Source organism: Falco cherrug, chromosome 5 (genome assembly GCF_023634085.1).
Source record: "Falco cherrug isolate bFalChe1 chromosome 5, bFalChe1.pri, whole genome shotgun sequence".
NCBI classification, from domain to species: domain Eukaryota; kingdom Metazoa; phylum Chordata; class Aves; order Falconiformes; family Falconidae; genus Falco; species Falco cherrug.
This window is the reverse complement of record NC_073701.1, coordinates 2,584,968-2,604,517: the sequence shown is the minus strand read 5'-3', so window position 1 is coordinate 2,604,517 and position 19,550 is coordinate 2,584,968. Positions and strand designations below refer to the sequence as shown.

The 19,550-nt window shown below is 46.8% G+C and overlaps 1 protein-coding gene across 1 annotated transcript; it reads left to right on the top strand.

Moving 5' to 3' along the window:
- Positions 1-2,249: 2,249 nt before the first annotated feature.
- Positions 2,250-19,425, top strand: CTC1 (CST telomere replication complex component 1). Its single transcript, XM_055712056.1, has 24 exons — positions 2,250-2,346; positions 2,423-2,571; positions 5,494-5,740; positions 6,567-6,763; positions 8,411-8,555; positions 8,948-9,247; positions 9,404-9,532; positions 9,852-10,078; positions 11,613-11,787; positions 11,872-12,072; positions 12,306-12,432; positions 12,634-12,748; positions 13,080-13,539; positions 13,896-13,985; positions 14,280-14,423; positions 14,708-14,778; positions 15,559-15,668; positions 15,979-16,144; positions 16,396-16,482; positions 16,567-16,726; positions 17,205-17,269; positions 17,529-17,691; positions 17,831-17,957; positions 18,871-19,425. The coding sequence occupies exons 1-24, from the start codon at positions 2,326-2,328 to the stop codon at positions 19,029-19,031; spliced, it is 3,837 nt and encodes a 1,278-aa protein (XP_055568031.1). The 5' UTR covers positions 2,250-2,325; the 3' UTR covers positions 19,032-19,425.
- Positions 19,426-19,550: the final 125 nt, after the last annotated feature.

Genomic DNA, 19,550 nt, shown 5'->3' with positions numbered 1-19,550 from the left:
CACCGCGGCTGGCGCTGCTAGAGAACACCCGGAGAAGGAGTGAGAGGCGGCCGGCGCTAACCTGAGCGTCTCCCGGGACACGAGCGTTTCCCCCCTCAGCAGTGCTTTTCGTGTTGAGTTCCTGTCAAACTTAACCATGTAGCTGTAAAACTAACACTTTGCATCTCAACTGCCTTGTCAGCACCTGAATATTTTTAAAGAAAGCTATTTATCAACCAAAACTAGCATATTTACGCTATATATGACCATCCCGTGCTTTTTAATTTGAAACTGGCATTTTCTTGTACACTCCAATGAACCAGCTAGCTGTATTGGCAGTGCAAATGCAAGTGAAGCATATGTAACATTCTGCGCAAGCTCCACTTCATTTAATATACGCTCTTCGTCAAGGAATTTTCTCCACTCCAGGTATCCCGCAGCAGAGTCTCTGGCTTTAAGTCCAATAAGGTAATTTGAGTGGTACGGCAGTAGAAACAGCTCAAGCTGGGTGCCTCTGGGGATAGACCCCAAACAAAGCAATTATACCTTTACAATCTAAATTCCATACTCCTCTCATGATAGTTCCGACCAGTAGCAATGTTAGGGTCTAGTAATATTAGGGTCTGAGGTCTTGTTCTTCAAAAGGTCTCTTAATTGTCTCTATGTGAGCAGTTTCTTATCTCTGAGGTTGGAGCTTGTGCTGAGGACTGTAGCAGCCTTCCTTGCTGCCTCATCTTCTAGCTCAAACAGGCTCTTGCAGCCCCTTTTCCATGGAATTAGGTAAAATTTCAACATATCTGGGTGAAAGATCACTTGTGGCCTAGAGCTTCAGCAAATTTAGCTACTAATTCCAGTTAACCCCAGACAGCTCTAGTCCAATATTCCTTGACAGTGTCCTCCCTTATTACCAGACATTCCTTCTAAGACACTAGTTCTCAGTCTTTCAAGGCAAGATAACAGTCTCCATAATTTTATGTACAATATGATGGTAAGTAATAGGCATAACAAGATTAAACTTTTCAACACAACCACTACTGGGTGCAACATGCATTTACAAATCCCAGTTGTGGTTGGTGACTGCCCCAGGAAGGTTTCTCACCAATGATGTTCTCTATCCTTTTTCACAATTCTGAGTACACGATGTATTTCTTTTGCATCATGGTGGCCAGTTAAGTAGATATTTTTGTCTGTTGTTCTGTGTGTATTTTAACAATTGATACAAATCAGCATGTTTTAATAGTTTCTTTACCATTGAGTATTCTCATACTCAATCCACAACACAGCACTGTACCAGCTAATGAGAAGGTAACTGTATCCCAGCCAAAACCAGGACAAAATAATGAGGGCCACACAGCTATGTAGCTCTCTTCTGCATTGCAGGCTTGGAACAGCTCTGACCTTCCAGCTGCAGGTTCCAGGAAGGAGGGAAATAGAACAACCTGTTATCAGGCTGCAGCCATCTCCAGGGATAAAGATGGAAAAGGTTTACCAAGTTTTGCCCAGTTAATTTCCTTGCCTTGAACCAGGACAATACAAAATTAGCCCCTAAAGGAAAAATTCTCATGCACCAATCAGTACATTCTGTGGAGAAAGAAATCACATTTTTAATGGATTGTTCCAGGTTTATCACATACTCTCACATGAGTGGATAAGGCACAACCTTCCATCTCCATAGAGATTCAGCCTTCCAGAAAATGAAAAAAATATTTCTCTAGAACCACACAAGTGTCAAGAGAAATCCCCACAGACCTTTACATTGGCCTCTTCGTGCAGCTCGGGTAGGGGAGAGCAATCTCACAGCCTGCTGCACGTTATAGACATTTACATTAACGCCAAACGCACCAGCACACATCCACTTCCCAGCTTTTGCCAGAACCAAGCCCAAGGCAGCTGCCCTCCCTCCCGCCTCCCTGCGGCCTGCCAGGCCTTCAGTATTTCCCGAGGCTCCGTGCCACGGCGGGGACCGAGCCCAGCCTTCCACCCTCCTGTCACACAGCCGCTGGATTTCAACCTGCCAGGGCGGCCGCTTTACTCCCGGCTTGCGGAACCCTCCCGGGTTCCCGTTTCTCGCCATCCCTCTCCCTGAGGGACAGCCCCGGTGAGCAACGGGGCCCCCCCCGCCCTCATGAGCCCTTTTACCTCTGGGGCGGTGCCGCCCCCGCGCCCCGGCCGCCGCCGAGGGGAGGGCGGAGCGCCGAGCGGGGCTGGCAGCGGGGATTGGCTGGCGGGGCGGGGGGGGCGGAGCCCGGCGGGCTCGCGGCTCGACGGTACTCCCAGCAGGCCCTGCGCGCTTCCCGCCGCCGCGTCGCCATGGGAACGCCGTGAGCAGCATGGCCTATCGCCGCCATGGCGGAGCCCAGCGCGGCGGTGAGTGCGCCAGAGGGGGCCTCTGGGCCCTCCCCGCCACACGGTGCTGAAGCCCCGTTTCTCTGCTTCTCCCTAGGAGCAGCGCTGGCTGCGGGAGGCGCGGGACTTCATCCACAGAGCGCTCCCGGCCCGTCAGGGGCCTGGCGGGCCGGAGCCTCCCCTGCTGGACGCGATGCTGCGGTGCCTGCGGAGCGCAGGTGGCGGGGAACTGCCGCTGGGCTACAGGTGACCGCTGGGACGAGAAGAGGAGAGGGGTGAGGGGATGGAGTCGGGGGGTGCCCTCTCTGGGCCCGGTGCCCGCCCTCGGCCCTCGTGGCACGTTTCGAAGGGAGGCCCGGCTGTGGGCCCCGGCTGCAGGCCTGGGCCAGTGGAGCGCAGCCGGCGGGGCCCTCCCGGGAGCTCAGCGTGGAGGCTTTAGCAGCAGCCACCAGCCGAGCACTGCTCGCTGGTGTGCGACATCTGCCCCGGATGCTGGGTGTGGGAAGGATGTTGTCGAAGACGGGTAACCACATGCTTTTTCTTGGCTTCGATGCACCCCCGATCACTCTTGCGGTATGATTAAGTACCGTATCTGCTAGTCTGCGGTAGGTAGAGGCTGTAACCAAAGTAGGGCATCTCGCTGAGAGTGAGCTTCTGTATTGCACAGCGTTTGCACGACGGCTTCCCGGCTGGATGCTGCTAGTCTGCTCAGGAGGCTGTTCCTGGGCACAGTCTCCAAGGCTGTTGGCCAGCTGAGGTCCGCCTTCAAGTGTGTGCTCTCACAAAGAGGGAATCTAGGATAGTGTGGTCGATATTTTAGCTGATACAAAGCTTCTGGGTGCTTACCATCATGAAAAACGTGCAATTTGCTGAGTGAGATCCAGATTGAAAAGTTTGGCTTGACTGGTTTTGGGACAAAGGTCAACTGGAATTGATTAGGGACTTGGGGCCCATAATTCTATACTAATAGTTTATAAACTTAGGTGGTAGGTCTTTCACACCAGCTAAACTGATACCATCTAAGCCATATTTTTTCTATAGACTGTTTTATGATGTTTAAACCAGAGCTCAGTTTATAATCAGGAGAATTCATAGAGAAGAGTTGAAGGTACTTGATACTTGTCTTGTATGAGGCCAACATTCTGTTTGTGGGCAGCACACTACATCCAAAGCTAACTATCTAGCTGTGGAGCACCAGAAGGGAGTCCATTTATTTCTCTGTATGTGATAAACAGGATCCAGTGTACTGGTGTAGTTTAGGTTTCTCCCAAAAAGCAGTCAGTGCATGTGACAAAAACAAGCAGCACTGTGTTCTTGAAGATCATAGTTATCAGTAGTATTCCCAGTGCTGCTCTGTCTCTGAGGATGGAGCAGTCTGCTGATGCAATTTTCAGATAATCTTCCTCCTGTTCAAATTCCTGCTAAATACACAAGTACCTGCATAAATTTATCTATCCTGATTAACTTTTTAAAATAGAAATACTGTTTATTGCTGATTCAGACCCATCACTTGTCTAGACTGCTTTCTGGCTTTGAACATTTGATACCTGACTAATCAAATGAAACTTCAAATTCATACTCTTTGAATTTGTTTGTGGCTTGCTACTGAGCAAGTGGGTGTTGCGAACAGATCTCCGGTTTCACAACCTAAAATTATCAACAAATCTCACTGGAAACAAGCACCAAAATTACTAGCTGGAGACCAGTTTGTATTCACTCAATGCTGATGTTAGCATGGACAGAGGACATTCATTAATTTTCTAGTGTAGAGAGCCAGGATGTAAACAACAGTGATGAATGCTGCCGTGGTCATATAAACATTGAAGAGGCTTAGAATCTACTGAAGATGTTGCCTTGTTCTCCCATATTTGGTACTGTGGTCAGTCTAAGCATGGTAGATGCTAAACTGCAGATGGCTTCACATGTGGTTGATGTGATGTTACATCTCCTTCTCTCCCCTCTCCCCAAAGCCAGGAGGGTAGGTAGGAAGATTAGGGCTAGCCTGGCTGTGTTCTTACAAGTGAAGGTCCAGTCTAAGATTACTCTTTTTGTTTTCTCTCAGCTTTGCATTGTGTAAGCTATCCAATCTATAAGTTTGTCCTGGTTTCAGCTGGGATAGAGTTAATTTTCTTCTTAGTAGCTGGTGCAGTGCTGTGTTTTGGATTTGGTGTGAGAACAATGTTGATAGGATACTGACATTTTTAGTTGTTGCTGGGTATGTTTATACTAAATCTAGGATTTTTTGGTTTCTTGGGCCCTGCCAGCGAGAAGGCTGGAGGAGAACGGGAAACTGGGAGGGGACACAGCCAGGACAAGTGACCCAAACTAGCCAAAGTAGTATTGCATACCATAGGATGTCATGCTGAGTATATAAACTGGGGGAAGAAGGAAAGGGGGGACATTTGGCATTATGGCGTTTGTCTTCCCGAGTAGCTGTTACGCCCTGCTCTCCTGGGGATGGCCGAACACCTGCCTGCCGATGGGAAGCAGTGAATGAATTCCTTGCTTTGCTTTGCTTGCATGCGTGGCTTTTGCTTTACCTATGAAATTGTTCTTATCTCAACCCCTGAGTTTTACATTCCTTTCCGATTCTCCTCCCCATCCCTCTGGGGAAGTAAGCAAGTGGCTGCATGGTGCTTGGTTGCTGGCCAGGGTTAAACCACGACTGCAATTCAGCAATTTTAGCACAAAATGGTGGAATTGGTCTGTATTTACCTGTGTTCGTTACTTATCTGTAAGTTGAGTTGTTGTTGGGGTTTTCTCACAGAGTCTCCCATTCAGACTAAAAATGACTGAACTAATGACTATTCTTCTTCCCGCTTATCCTGACGTGTACTTGAAAACATGTTCCATTTTATTAACTCTCAATTATTTTTTTCACAAGTCTTCTGCATGCCTGTTTGGGTAACCGTGGTAGCAAAAGATGTCTTTTTTCAGAGAGGATGCTTAAGCAGAAGAAACATATTGACTGAGCTGAGAGATCATTGATAAATTCCAGTGAATTGACTTGGTTCTTGACATCTGTTATCACCAGACTATGCCAGTTGAGCTAAGGCTCTTCTGACTTAGCCAAGCTTTGTCCACTGCAGTGATCGTTACAATCACCAAACTTTGCAGATGGAGATCTTTCCTACATCCTTTTGTATTCTCACTCTTGTTTTTTTCCAGTTTCATCTCCATCTCTGACCTACAGCATCAGCAGCGCATACCATGCTGCAGCCACCTGACCTGGAGCACTAATGAATTTAAAGAATGGGCTCATCAAGGACGAGATGCTTTCCCCACACAGAGTGCTTTGCCAAGGACTTACCTGATCCTGGTTGGCTATTTAACAGATAGAAGTCAAGAGAACAAAGAAGACCTGGTAGATGGCTGCCTATATGTGAAAGACAATACTGGGATAATTCCATGTGAGGTATGTCCTCAGGCTGAGGGTTATTCCCACTTCTGGGGCAGTGTCACAAACCACCAGCGGTTTCAAATGGTTTGCCAAAGTCTGTAGTGTGGGAAGTAACAAATCTGTGTAACAGGGAGAAACAGCAGGCTTGGATCCTGGGAGAGGGCAGAACATGTCAAATTTGTCATTGCTTAGGAGAACAAATATTGAATGCACTGGCCTGGAAAAAAGAGACAGCCTAATGTACAGTCCTGTTAAATTCTCAGGAAGACAAGGTGCTCTGGGAGACCAGGAGGTCATAGCACTCCCCTCTGGTTGTTGAATTCCAACTAGTGGAGCAAAAATAACTTTCTGGAGAGTTGTGCTGGTTGTTTTGATGACATACTTTCAGGAAATAATAGCTTGTGTGACAATTGAATTAAAAGCTTCTGAAGGTCATTGCAAGGGGAGTCTAGATAAAAGGTAACCCCTAGAGTGGTGATGAAAAAGCACCGAGGTTGTGTTTTCCAAGGAGGTGAAGACTAGGAAAAAGTTATGTTGTTATGAACTTCTAACTGAAAGCCCAGGGAAAAAGAAAGCAGATGAGAATTTTAGAAAAACAGTCTGAAAATAACTAAGCATTGCAGTGAATTAATTCCAGATTTGCATCTGGAAGAACGGAAGTTCTCCATGCAAGGTGAGAGAATGGGTGGAAAACACTGCTCTGATTTAGTAAGGAAGCCCAGCAGCAGAACAAGTGTTTGTGATTTGCGTGCAAGGACAAATTAGTAATGAACACTGTAAGTAACACTGAAAAAACACTCTAACTCATCTCAGGCTTTCATCTTACTATTTTTTGGCTTAGCTCCTGCATGTTGAACTTGAGTGGCTGGAGTCACTGTTCCTTTTCCCAAGCTGGTCATATATACCACAGACGGACCAGAGCGCAGCAGGGTACTTGGAAATCCTGGTGGATCCAGTGCCAGTAAATCTCCCAAAGGAAGTGCCTGACAGCATTCCAGTTGCCCACCCGGCATCACACGAGCCACTGCTTGCCTCCAGGTAAACACCTAGCATGCTCAACTCCATCGTAGTACTGTGGCTCTGCACATGAAGAGCACTTGGCATAGGAAAAGCGAAATTCTGGTTCTGCTACAGGTGGAACCATAACGGTGAGTGGTGGAAGTGAAAGTTATACAATAAAGCCACTTTTCATTAATCAGCTGTTTTCCAGGACTTTATTTTTATTTGAAGTTTTTATTTTGTATTTTGACAAAGTAAGACAAATTTTAAGTATTTCTGGATATATTACATAAAGGACATGAGAACAAAGTGATGATTCAACTTTCACTGAGGCTAAAATTCACTCTTGATTAGCACAAGGATTTTTTTATTGACCTACAGTGAATCAAAAGTGTTAATGAAAGTAATTATAGATTCTAATATGAAATTAATGTACACCACCAGTCAGGTTCTTAGCAGATTGCTGAGATAAAGGTGCCAGTTAAATGTCAGCTGACAAGAGTAACTTGTCTTTAGTGGAAATAATATTTACAGTATGTGAAAATGTAGTCAATGGAATGGCAAATCTTACCGAAGTTGGTATTTTCAAGTTGTACTAGGTCATGTTTTATCATCTTGAGTAAAGAATTCTTGGTGTAATTTCATAACAATAAAATGTCACTAGTCAGGCTGCTTTAGTCTTTTTTGTTATCTTTTGTTTTAATTGGGTTTATCTGCTTGTGAGAAACTTATTTTAAAGTTTAAGTGTTTGATTTAGCTTGACAGAACTTTCTAAAGCATACTGTTACCATTTTTCAGTGTATGCTTTCAGGCTTTTAACATAAAGTTCCTCTGCTATTGCCTGGTATCTAACCAATTTTACATTTTCCTTCTTTAAAAATGTTACCAATAAAGTGCTGGTACTAGTGTGTGTAGACATCCTGGTGTTTCTTTTTTTAAAAGTCATAAAGTTAGATAATTGTTTATATGTTTTTGAATCAAGAATGTGGTTTTTTTTAAAGTAAGTGGGATGCTTATATTCAAGTCCAGTAGGAGTTGAAAGGAAAATGGCAAATAAAAGGACAAATGTTTGTTTGCTTGAAATGATTTTTTATTTTAATTTTTTTAAGCAAGATTTGAAATGACAACAGAAATGACTAAAGAAATGTCACCTTTCTCTCATCTGCTTTCCATTTTGCTGCTCTTTCACCCTCTGCCGAGTTTGTTAGGAAGGCTCTGTGGTTGCTTTCAGGCCTCTCTTGTTTACAGGCTTAGGGCTTCCACAGTGTCCTATTCCATGGATCTGCAAAGCAGGATTCTGTTTTCTGCTGAAGAATTGTGGCTCTTTTTTTCCCCTCCTTTTGACCTATAATTAGCTTCTTGTTTGAGGTAGAGCTTTTTATAATTTGGCTATTATCATGGAACATGTGGATTTGTTCAAAACAACCCTGCTGTCTTCAATACAACCCTGCTGTCTTCAAATACTAAGGTGTTTTTTTTAAATCTTAAAGGAATTAAGTATAAAAAGGTTAAATTAAGAATTTTGTAGCCAAATACTATTTCAAAAACCTGATAGATGATCCATATTACCTTGTTGGATCCTTTATTTCCAGAAAGTGTATGCTGCGTATCTGTTTATTTTGCTTTTGAGATAACTTGCGAGTTCTTTCACCTCTGATTTCCTTTGCCTCCTCAATTGTCATCTAGGGTTTTATGTCAGAAAAGATCCAAGGTCACTGTGGCAGGTGAATTGACCAGACTCGGGCCTCTCCTTTGTATTCACCACAAGACATTCTTCTTTTTGTTTCTAAAGTGCTTCACCTCAGCTGTTTGGTTCCCTGTGCTGGTGCAGGTAAGTCCTTGGAATTTTGCTTACTAATTTACCATATGTATCTGTGTATGTGCTAGTTGATCAATTCTTTGAAGCTTGCCTTTGACTTCCCAGTTTGATTTAGTTTTCCTTTTACTAGCAATTATTTTATTAATTTATTTATTTATTTTATTCCATGCAGCCTATGATAGCCCTTGTATGCAAGAAGTCTAGTTCCATGCCCTGCAGAAAGACAGCCCTCCTCCCTCATGCAGTTGCCATGTCCCTGAACATCTTGTAGATGTCATCCTTCCACTAAGTGTGGGGCCATTCTTTCGAAGGAAAAGTTCTCTTGAGTGAGGTTATCGGGCTCGGGAAGAATTTTTTCCAGTGCAGGAGATGCTGATGTTGCATTTCTGGTTTCTCTGCCCTAGAAGCCCAACCAGCTGGTGTGGCACCATATCCTCCAGCTGGGTCACAGGTACACAATAACAGACCTGACTATGTCCAGCCTGAAGAAATTGGGACGAAGAATATTTGTCACTGGTGTTTCTTCCTGCCTTCTGCCCTACTGTGCAGAGCAGGTGAGGGAGCAGCCGCTGGACAGTGCTTGGCAAGGAGAATCCACTCAGTCTGCTTACCCTGAGACTGCTGAGCAGCTCAGTAACTCTTTGCAGCTGGGAGTTGAAGAGAGGCCAAGATCAGCAAAAGGATCCAAGATCATCTCATATGTGGTAAGGATTCATAGCGTTAGCCTTCGCCCACTTGTGCTCCAGAGTTTCAGCTTCTGGCCTGCAAGGTCTTACTTTCATCACGAATTTATTTCCTTATTGCTCAGGCCTATGAGTCTCATATTCTGGGACTCCTGTAACTTTCTCTTTGCTGTCTAGGGACATGTCACTGAAATACTGAACATCCAAGCTGGTCTCTTTTTGCTGGATAACAAGGTCTGCTTGTGCCTTGCTTACCAGCAGTTGTTGAACTCTGCACGTGGACTCCGACCAGGAGCATGTGTGGAGGTAAGTTGAGACTTACGAGGCATTCAGTGGAAAAGACTCAGGCCCTGGTGACGGCTCACGAGTGTGTGAATCAACAGAAGAGTATGGGACTGGAATTATTTCAGCAAGTATCTGGAACAAAATTGGGGATCTTACTGTCTGGGCTTGGTCATGAGAGTCAAAATGATTATTACCTGATTCCATGCCGGGTTACTCAGACCCAGTAGGTTTATGAACAATCCAGTAGAGTGACAGAGGGTTTAGGATGGGGTGATGGTTTTGGGGAGTGGTGGCAGACTAGCTATCTCCTTCTCTTAATCTGTATGTCTGTGTATCTCAGCTCACCGATGTCCACCTCCTGCAGAAGCCTCTGGTATCCTTCCCTTTTGTTGCACTTTGTGCTTGCCTGAGCAGCACTGTTGTGCTGAAGAGTTTTTCGAGGCTCAGCACCCCTTACCAGCCACTAGCCTCTTCAGGAAATCTCTACTTACAGCTGCTCTTCCACTACAATCTTGGTATGCCACTCTACCTTTGGATGGTGAGCCTCCTGGAGGCATTTGAGAAGAGGTGAGAAGAGTTCTTCTGAAGTCAGGCTACACGTCGATGTGCTTTGTAGGCTATCTGGGTGTCTTCTAGACCAAGGGTTCTTAAGATTACTGTGCTTGGATAAATGCTGCTGCTGGTTTACTGGCCTAAGCCAGCCCTTTATCTACATTTCACATCATATCCAGTTGCTTCTACCTTGCAGTTGCTCTGCTGAGAAAATCCTGTATATTTTTCAAGTGCATGTGCCGTTAGCCCACTGCTCTCAGGAAGCTGCAGCACTCCAGGTCATGTGCTCACGTACTTCTGCGTAGCAAGTTTTGCCCTGAAACACAGAGGGACTGTAGGGTTGTCTGCCTGCCAATATTGTTTGCTTGGCAAATCAAGGTGGGTGCTGCGGCTGGAGATGGAGACTGCTGCTACAGCCAGATCACAACCAATATAAAGGCTCTTGCGTCCTGGCTACTCACAGGAGCAGCAGCAGCAGCTGCTCGGAATATCACGCTGAGATATTCTGAGTATTGCCAGCAGAGTGAGCATTTGTTTGAGAGCCTCTGTCTTAGCAGATTTTCCCACATTTTTGCTTATCTCTGGGTCTTCCAGATGGCTTCCTGCTCTCCTGGATGGCTGCATTCTGTTTGCGCGACAGCTGTCGGCCCGTTTCTGGGTTTACTTCTGGGTTTACTTCTGGGTTCTGTCAGTGAAAATATTTGTTTTTTGCAGTAGTTGTGGTTGATCACTGTAACTGCTGCCTTGGACTTTAAAAACTAAAATGTATATATTTCATCTCTGGCAGTCAAGTTCACAGAATCCTCAGCCTTCCTATGCTTTACTGGCACTGTAGAATAAAAATTCTTTCCGTGCTTTCCAATAAAACTGCTTCAGTTTTGCCTCAGGCATGATTCTAGCTATAAGTTTCAGTTTTTATTAGCTTTTTCACTTTCTTTAAATGTGACTGCTAAGTCCTGCTACTGCTTGAAAATTGTTCCAGTGAGTGGGTTGCTATATCTTTTTATTTGAGTTCACTTTATGTTATTAAGTCATATTGTGACTGGCAGTGTGATCACTTCCAGGCATTCAAAAGCAGTGAGCTGAACTTCTGGAAAGGGATGCAACACAAGAAAAATACTGGAACAAGAGCAATCTGCAATTATTTGTCTTGTGAATTTTTATTCTTTTTTACCTTTTCTAAAAGAACGCTGAGTATACCTAACATAAGTAATCATATCAAGCTTAGCCAAAATGCATGGACATCCATTTTGTGTGACTTAGAGGTTATTTTGGGGTGATTAGGGGTTTTTTCTGCCCGCTTGAGTTTCAAGATTTTGCCAGTCTGTCCATTTCTGTCCATATTTTCCTGTTCCTTGTCTGCCTGCCTGACATAAATCTGCATCAGCCTTAAATGTTCCTTTTTTTAATCACTCCATGCTCTTTTTGTGCTCTCTGTAGTTCTTGTCCTACATAGCACATTCACTCATAACAAGCAGAAAGAATCTCTGACTTACGTGCAGAACTCACTGAAAGTACTAATGCTTCTAACTGTTGTAATTTTTTTCAGGTTTTCTTGTTTCTTTAGGCATCATCGATCGTTGCTTAGGTCTACGCGCCGAAACCCTACAGCTGCTGAGAAGTTCGTTGTCCCCCTTCTGCAAGCTATGGTGCCAGACAGAGGGGAAGCAAGAGATGTTTATAGTGAAATCCTAGGAAAAACACACCAGTGTCCGCTGCGGAAGGTGAGTAAACGCTCTGTGAGCTGTTCCCTGTTTGTCTGATGGGAATAAACTCGGATGGTTCTTTCTTTCTTTCTTCTCTCTTAGTATTTGACCCTGAACCCCCCATGCCAGGCCCCATCTCTGTCTGAAATTCGCCATATGGCAGAACAGAAGAGCTGGGAAGGCTTCAGCCCGTCACAGGTGCTCTCCCCCTCGGAGGCACAGCACATGGGCACCCAGGAGCTGAATCGCAGACTGGCCTGGTCCTACTGCACACTCTCAGCAGGAAGTTTCCAGCCCCGACTGGTAAGTGCCGTATTCCCTTTACTGTCTGTGCCTTGAGAGCTCTTGGTTCTACCCATGCCATCCAGCGCCCTGTCTGATGCATGCCTGTTCCTCCTGTTAGGGAACAACACTGGTTTCCTCACCTGCGGTGTGTTGAACACGGGCTGAATTTGGGCTGCTGCTACGCGCTTTGATTTATAGCCTTCAAAGATGGCAAGTGTTTGATGCTCTTTGCAGCTTCCTTTCTGTTGCAGATACTGCTGGGTGTGCTGAGAGTCTCCTCCAGGAGCAGTAACCTCCAGCTGCAGGACAGCAGCAGCTGGCTTTCCTGTGTGATATCCCATAAGGATGGTAGCCCCTTTGCCCATACAGCTCTCATAGGTATGTCCTACTAAGACTAAATTTGAGAGTGCTGAGTTTTGCTGTTCTGCCATCCAGCTCCAAAATAAGGAAGAAGAGACTTGGTATAGAGATGCTGAACTGTCACTGCCTGGCCTTGTGACTTCAAAATGAGGAAATTGAGCTTACTGGGTTTATGTTCTCTTTTTATTAGCTCAGCTCCTTTCTCTGATGTGTTTGCAGGATCGCTCTTGCAGGTGGAAAACTACCAGCTCATAGTAGAGAGATTCCTTCAGACTGATTTTCCTTCCTCGGAGCACCTAGGAAATCTGGAGCATGTGAGGGAGAAAAAAACCAGGTGAGTCCCTTTTATTCAGTGTGCAAGTAAAATCATCACTCTCCAGTTCCACAGCTATTTTGGACGATGGTAAAGCTGCTTATCAGCATAGTATTTCAGTGCCAAAGCAATCTGTCCTTTGCTGTTTGCAGAAAAAGAGATCTTTGTCAACAGCAAACCCACCATCTTGTTCAGAATACACCCAGCCTGGTGGCTGCCTTCTACTTCACCCATCCCCGCTGCTCCTGCTGAATAGCTGTGGGGCACTCACCAGAAGTACTTTTCCCAGAAACCCACTTGTTTTGGGCAATCACAGAATGGGGAGTTTCACTGCTACCATTTGTCATTTCAGTGTCTACGTGCAGTTCTACTTTGAGGATGTTCAGGTTCTCCGTGCTGCTGAAGGACCAATGCAGAAAGGCCTTAGGAGCAGAAACAGCTCCTCTCTGAGGAAGAGGGGTGATGGCAGCTTAATACCTGAGCTGGAATCCCCGAAGGCAAAAATGCTGAAGTTGGAGGATCCCAAACCAGATACTGACAGAGATGAGAACTGTCAGGGGGATCAGAGCAGCGCTAGAACCAGCTGTGTGTCTCATCTGTTCTTGGTTACCCAGAAAGAGGGTCTTATGTCACGCAATTACCAACTACCCAGAGAAGAAGGTGGAGAGGAACAGGAGCTGCAGTGCAGTTTCCAAGCCACGGTGCTGTGGCTGGGCAGACCTCGGCTCTGGAGCCACCCCAGCGACATCGGGAGCTTACCAGAGCTGGAGGAGACTGGCTGTGATGGAGAGGAGGGCGTGGCACGGCAAGAAGTGAGGCAGGAAGCATCTTTGGGGTGTGGTTTGATAAGGCTGGGAGATGGTGCCTCAGGGAGCCTGTGTGATAATTGTCTAGATTCCTGATCCATGGGAAAGTGGTTATGTGTTGGCTACAGATGTATGTTTGTGCAGGCAGCTTCCTTGTGCCACCCCAAGGGAGTTCCATCTCCTCTTTGTCACCTTCCTGTAAATGCATCCACCTTTTCTTACCCTTGATGGTGCTAACCTTACTTCTCAGTCAAGACATCCTCTGCTGGACTTGCTCTCGTCTTGCTGTATTTTTAAATGTCCTGCCTTTTCCCTCACATTTCTCATGCCCTTTTCTCTCTTTCTCCTCCCCTCCCCTGCAGGCACTACTGCTCTTTATGGGGAAGTCTCTACGATGGTTTCCATTTCTGCACCTGGGTGGACTGTATCGCTTCATTGTGCCCTGCTGCTCGGTAAGAGAGAGGTTGTCTCACTGTTTCATCTTGGAGATGTTGCTGAACTGTGTGTGGGAGTCAAGGAGTCAGAGGGTGACTAAGCTCTTTTCAAGGCTTGGAATTCCCATCCATCTTGCCAGGGAACTGCTTCAGTTCTGTGGTTGGTTAAAATTCTTAGAACTCAAAGAGTTCAGTGGGTTGGGTTTTTTTTTCCTTTAAAGCATTTTTCTTTAGTGGCCATTTTTTTTCCCTTATAGCTTTCATCTTCTTCCTTTAATAGTCTTCTTTCTTGCCTTATCACCCTTTCCTCAGGACTTGGAAGTGTTTGACAAGCTCTGTTCTCCACCCGTGCCATTAAAGTTCCTGAGCAAGTCATCCTGCCCCCTGTGCCTGCCTGTCCAAGATGCTTGGCAGTTACAGCACGAGACATGGATCTCCTGTCTGCCTGAGCACCAGGTATGCAGTGCCTTATTGCTCTGCGCTTTCACAGGCAACTTGTAGATCTCTCCAGAACTAGCTCAGAAAATTACCAATACAGAATGTCTTGTTGACGAGACCGTTCTGCTCTAAGCTCCATCAGAGGCTGCTGCTGGGCTTTGCATTTTCCTGCCTCAGAATTAATCTGGGGAGGAAGCATCAGTTACCTGACCTGGCTCTAAGCACACAGAGCTTGTCTTTACTGCTCTAGCTGGGGCTAGCTATAAACTGCAATCATCTGAGGCTGTCTCCCTCACTTCTAGCTGGCAGCCAGGTCGGTGCTGGCAGGCATGGGCCAGAGAATTTCCTCCATTGCAGAAGTCCTTAGCAACAGGTATGTTGGTCTGCCCCAGATGACATATGACCATGTCTGAGGGAATGGGTCTGTATTCGTCTTTGCTGGAGACAGTCCTACACTGAACAGCAATGAATTATCTGCCCTAGGAATATGGTGGGGAAATCTGATGTGTGAGTAGTCCAGGCTGCCCCCATCCTGTTTATCAAAGCTGAAGGGGTTGCCAATGACAGGACTGCAAAATGGTGTCCAGGAGAAATTTGAGCTACTACTGGTGTGGACTAGGTCCCTAAGGTCTATCCTAAATTCCTGTCAGAAGTGAAACAGGCACAGCAGGGAAAATGAGGCTGAATGTATGATGGTTTTTGATTGTTTTAGCAGTCTTGCTCAAACAAATACTAGGGTTAGAAGCTTTTCTGTCCAAAGCATCTTTAATCTGGGGTGATATGCATGCGCACTGAAACCTTCACCAGTGCCTTATGGTAAACTGAGTTTCTCTTTGCTTGGCTTCTTCCTCTAATCAAGAAGAACAATTAGGAGTTAAGCAGATAGGAAGGCTGTAACGTCTCTCCCTTTTTCTTCACTGCTGAGTCTGAAGAAGCGGAAAGTGAGTTAAAGGGACTTCATGTCCCTGGGTGGGGCAGGCTGCACGAAGCTGCCCTCGGTCCAGCAGCTCAGGTGCTCAAGGGCAGGTTCCCCTGAAACCGAGCTCAAGCAACAGCATTCCACTTCACCCTGTCCTTTGTGACATTCTTGAAGTTAGGCCTTCTTCCGCTCCCTTTGTCTTCAGGCAGGACAGAAATCCTGGTCTGCTCTCAGTTTCACAGGTTCCCTTGTTTCTGTCTCCGGTGAGATCGTGGAGAGGAGCCTGTGTGCCTCTCCCAAGAATGAGAAGCCATCTGTAACTGTTGGCCTTCAGAAGCAGAAAGGTAAGATTGCCGAGTAACAATGGATTGATTCTTTCTGTTCCAGAGAGGCAGTGCACTTGACTAACTGTGCTCCTGTATCTGAGAATAGTGGAAATATGCCAGGATGTTGCATCCCATTGCGTGTCAGAGGCCTGGGAAACTGCACACTGCATGTGTGTTGGGGATAGGAAGGGGAATACTGTACCTGGAAAATCTGTGAGGTCAAACAGTGGTGGGAGGGAAAACACCTCTAGCAGGTCCAGCGCAGCGACAGATTATGCTACTGGCGTGTGAGCGAGCTCATTGTGTCTGCGATTCTGTGCCTCCTCAGGGAGTCTGCTCGCCAGTGACCACAGCGTGAAGCTTACCATCTCAGTAGCTCCAGGCTGCCCTGTCGTCATGGACATTTACATTGCTGCCACCTGTCTCAGGCAGCTCTGGGGTTTGCTACCTGGAGCCAAGATCATCTTCCAGAACGTGGAACGTAAAATCTCAAGGTACCTCTGGTTTTGGAGCCCTGATCTAGGCCACAGCTCTGACCTGTCTTACTGTTTTTGAAACCATCTCTTAATCTCTCCTCTCACATGGACCTTCCTTATCCCTTGTCCATACCTGTGTGCCTCCTAATCCCTTACTACAGATTATTCTCCTACCACGTTACAGATGAAGACCAGCCCAGTCATCCCAAGAAAACTGAGTGGCTTGGTTTCTACAAGCTCTTTCTGACATCTGCTCCTTCATATTGCAGATTCCATAATGTTTATTGCACATACATTGCCTCCAGCTGTGTGAGTATCGTATCCCTGCCAGCTTCTCACCTGCCTTTTCCTTCCAGGTGAGTCCAGGGCCTGTTCCCACCTTACAGGGTCCCAAGAAAGGTTTGTGTGTTCTGAGCTTCTCACATTCCTATTTCTTCTAGTCCTGCAGGAGAAGCCTCCCCCCCCTCACTAGTGTTCCTATCCAGCTTGCAGTCTCACCTGCAAAACCTGCACCAGGCACGGATTTTATGCCACTTGTCCTGCGTACTGGCTCTGTCTCTGCAATGGGTTTGCTCACTTTGCAGCAGCATCTTCAAAGAGGTATTCAAGTTTCCACAGAGATAATTTGTGAGGAGCCTTTCAGATTTTCTACTCTGACATAGCCTTTGCTACCGTGTAGAAGAAATAAGAGTTCCTATCCCAGTTCCAAAACCTCTTTTCCCAGTGTCTGAGAAGGACTTGAATGTTAGAAAGGGACCAGAGTGACAGCTGATTAGATGTATCTGATTCCAGGCAGGCTGGCAGCTGGGAGTGGGGGTGAGGTGAGGACACCGAAGGGGAGAATCCTACCCTGTTAATGCTCTGCTTTTCCCATGTTCACTGCTGTTGGGGTTCAGCACCTTGCAGCAGGTGATTTTTCTCCCCATACAAACTTTTCCCAAGACACTCACTGGAAATGCAGTGAAGTTCTTTAATCCTTTGCATACTTAATTAGGGGAGGGTTAAACGAAGCAGTGGCTCTTCCCCTTCTCTCTTTTATATCCACCCATACATAGCTGTAGCTTTACTCTTTCTTCAGGGGAGGTGCACCCGACACAATCCACCATGTCCATCACACACAGGCGTGAGGCAAGCCAGTGCACGGTAAGCGCTGTGGAGATCGGGTACGGTGAGAGGTGGGTAGGAGGGAACAAGTCACAGAGGGGAGGAGAAAATCAGATCACCGATGGGAGGTGGACAGAAGAGCAAAGGTAGAAGTTAGCGTTGTCCTGTCTTCCCAGATGTGAACAACCCTCCATGTCTCTCTCTACTGAGATCTGTTGTCTGGGACGTGACCCTGGTGAGGGAGCCAGGCATTGTCCTGGCCTCCTTCCGCATCTTAGTCTGGCTGCTCACTTCATAGGGTGCTGGTGGAGGACGGAACGGGTGAAGCTTTGGTGCTGTGCAAGAACCAGCACGTGGCAGCAATGCTGGGCCTGAGCCTTCTCGAGTGGGAAATGGTGCAGAACTGTGTGCAGAGCAGGGGCAGCGTGTCCGTCCAGCACGGGGAAGCTACTGGCACGGGGGTGAGTGTTATTCCAGTAGGGATTGCAGTGTGCTGGGCTCGAGCCTCAGTTGGACTGGATTTCTCTTTGCTGTGGGTGTTCCAGTGGCTCCCTCTCTCCCTCTACACGTCCGCTGGTAACATGCCCTTTCCTTCCTCAGTGTGTAGAGGAACCTGGGGATCTCATTGGTTGCTACCTGAGGAGCCTGTGCAGGAGTCCTCTCATCTGTCGCCCTATCCTGCTGGATTTCAGCCTGGACAGGAAGCCCTCCAAGATTCTGCAACCTGGTAAGCAAGTACTGTTGGGTTTTGTAATATTTAGCATGGGAAGGAGGGGAGGAGACATCTCACCAGGCTGGGGAAGGAGAGCTGCCTTCTGCCCACAGAGCAAGGTCTTTGGAGGATTTCAAGGGAATTGTGAATTTTGTAGTGTAGAGCTAAGATGGTCTTGGCAGAACTGTGGTTACAAAACCACAGAAATAATATAAAAGTCACTGTCCACAGCAATGTTAATTTCTCCACTTTACACAGAAGCATAGAGCTGGTTTAGAGCAAGGTTCCCAGTCCGTGGATGGGACGGGCTTCTGGCCAGCCAGGGTTACTGTGCGGCCTGCTCAGAGCAAGTGGGTTTTGCCTTCAGACAGGACAGCAGGTAAAGTCAAGACTAAGCCTGGAAATCCTCACCGTGGCCACAGAATTTAAAGTGCTGAAGAGTTCTGAATTCATGGGTGCTGATGTCTGAGCCCATGCTGCCACAGCGGTGCAGTTGCTGTGTTAAGGGAACGTTCTTCTTAGCTGCTCGTGCTCACATTAGTGCTTGAGTACGAGTCCAGGTGCCGCAGGGGTTGATTTACTGAGCTCACCAGAGGATGCTGTGCTGTGGAGATAGTATCTTTTGGCCATCATGCAACATTGTACGGCCAGGTTGCTGATGGCGATAGAAGATACAAAGCTCAGTGCATCAGCTATGTGAGCAGCATTCCATAGTGTAGAAAGCCTGTTTCCTCCAAGTTGGAGGGACGCTGGCCAAATGGATTCATCTGCTTACGTCCCGGATCCATTAATCATGCCGTCCCTGAGGTCTAGCAGATGGCAAGCAGCTGCTGCAAGGCCTTCTCCCCCAGCAACTCCTGCTGCTGTGTGCTAGAGCAGAGCGAGAGCCCTCTGCTGAGTTGTTACAGGTCGGATCTTTCCCTGTCAGCTCCACTCCAGCTGAGAAATTTTCAGTGCGGTGAAGTGGAGTTTGTGTCACAAGTGGGGCCTTACGTGAGCCTGCTGTGCCTGAACGTGGAGGAGGTGGGACAAGACGCCTTCAGGTATCTGAACCGCGAGAGGATGAGGAGGACATCCAGTCACTGCTGAGCGGGCGAACAGCGAGCGGGTAAGGAAGACATCTAGTCACTGCTGAGCAGGAGCCACTGCTTAACATCTCTCCCAGTGAGAGAGGAATTATGGAAACACCTACTGGGATTGGGAGCTTTTTTAAATCTCCTTTCCGGTGGGAACACTGGCCTGTGAGCACAGGGTGAAGGCTGCAATCAAGAAGCTGTGGCTTGTGGAACTCCTGAATGGTTGGTCACTCTGGGGCATTGCCACCAGCGGTACTGGACTGTGTTTTGGGAGAGAGATGTGTGATACTTTCTACACACCACCCGTTGCTTTGGGCCTAGGGCACACAATGGGTGTATTTTATATGGTAGTAACTACTAAAAAAAGCTATTAAATTACAGTTTAAATAAACCTTGATACTAAAATAGATACGGTGTTACTTGTTGTATGGGGAATGAGGCAGAACATAGATCCTTGGTTTCTGAGCCAGAGCCAGGCGTTTTGCAGAACATTTGCTGTCTTCATGTGAAACTGTACAGTTGGCACAGGGGA

Bases quoted from the DNA above. Each gene is read 5' to 3' on its own strand.
- CTC1 (XM_055712056.1), top strand. From the start codon at position 2,326: ATGGCGGAGCCCAGCGCGGCG. The intron at 11,788-11,871 runs GTGAGTAAACGC...CTTCTCTCTTAG, and splicing joins ACCAGTGTCCGCTGCGGAAG to TATTTGACCCTGAACCCCCC. The intron at 13,986-14,279 runs GTAAGAGAGAGG...CCCTTTCCTCAG, and splicing joins TCATTGTGCCCTGCTGCTCG to GACTTGGAAGTGTTTGACAA.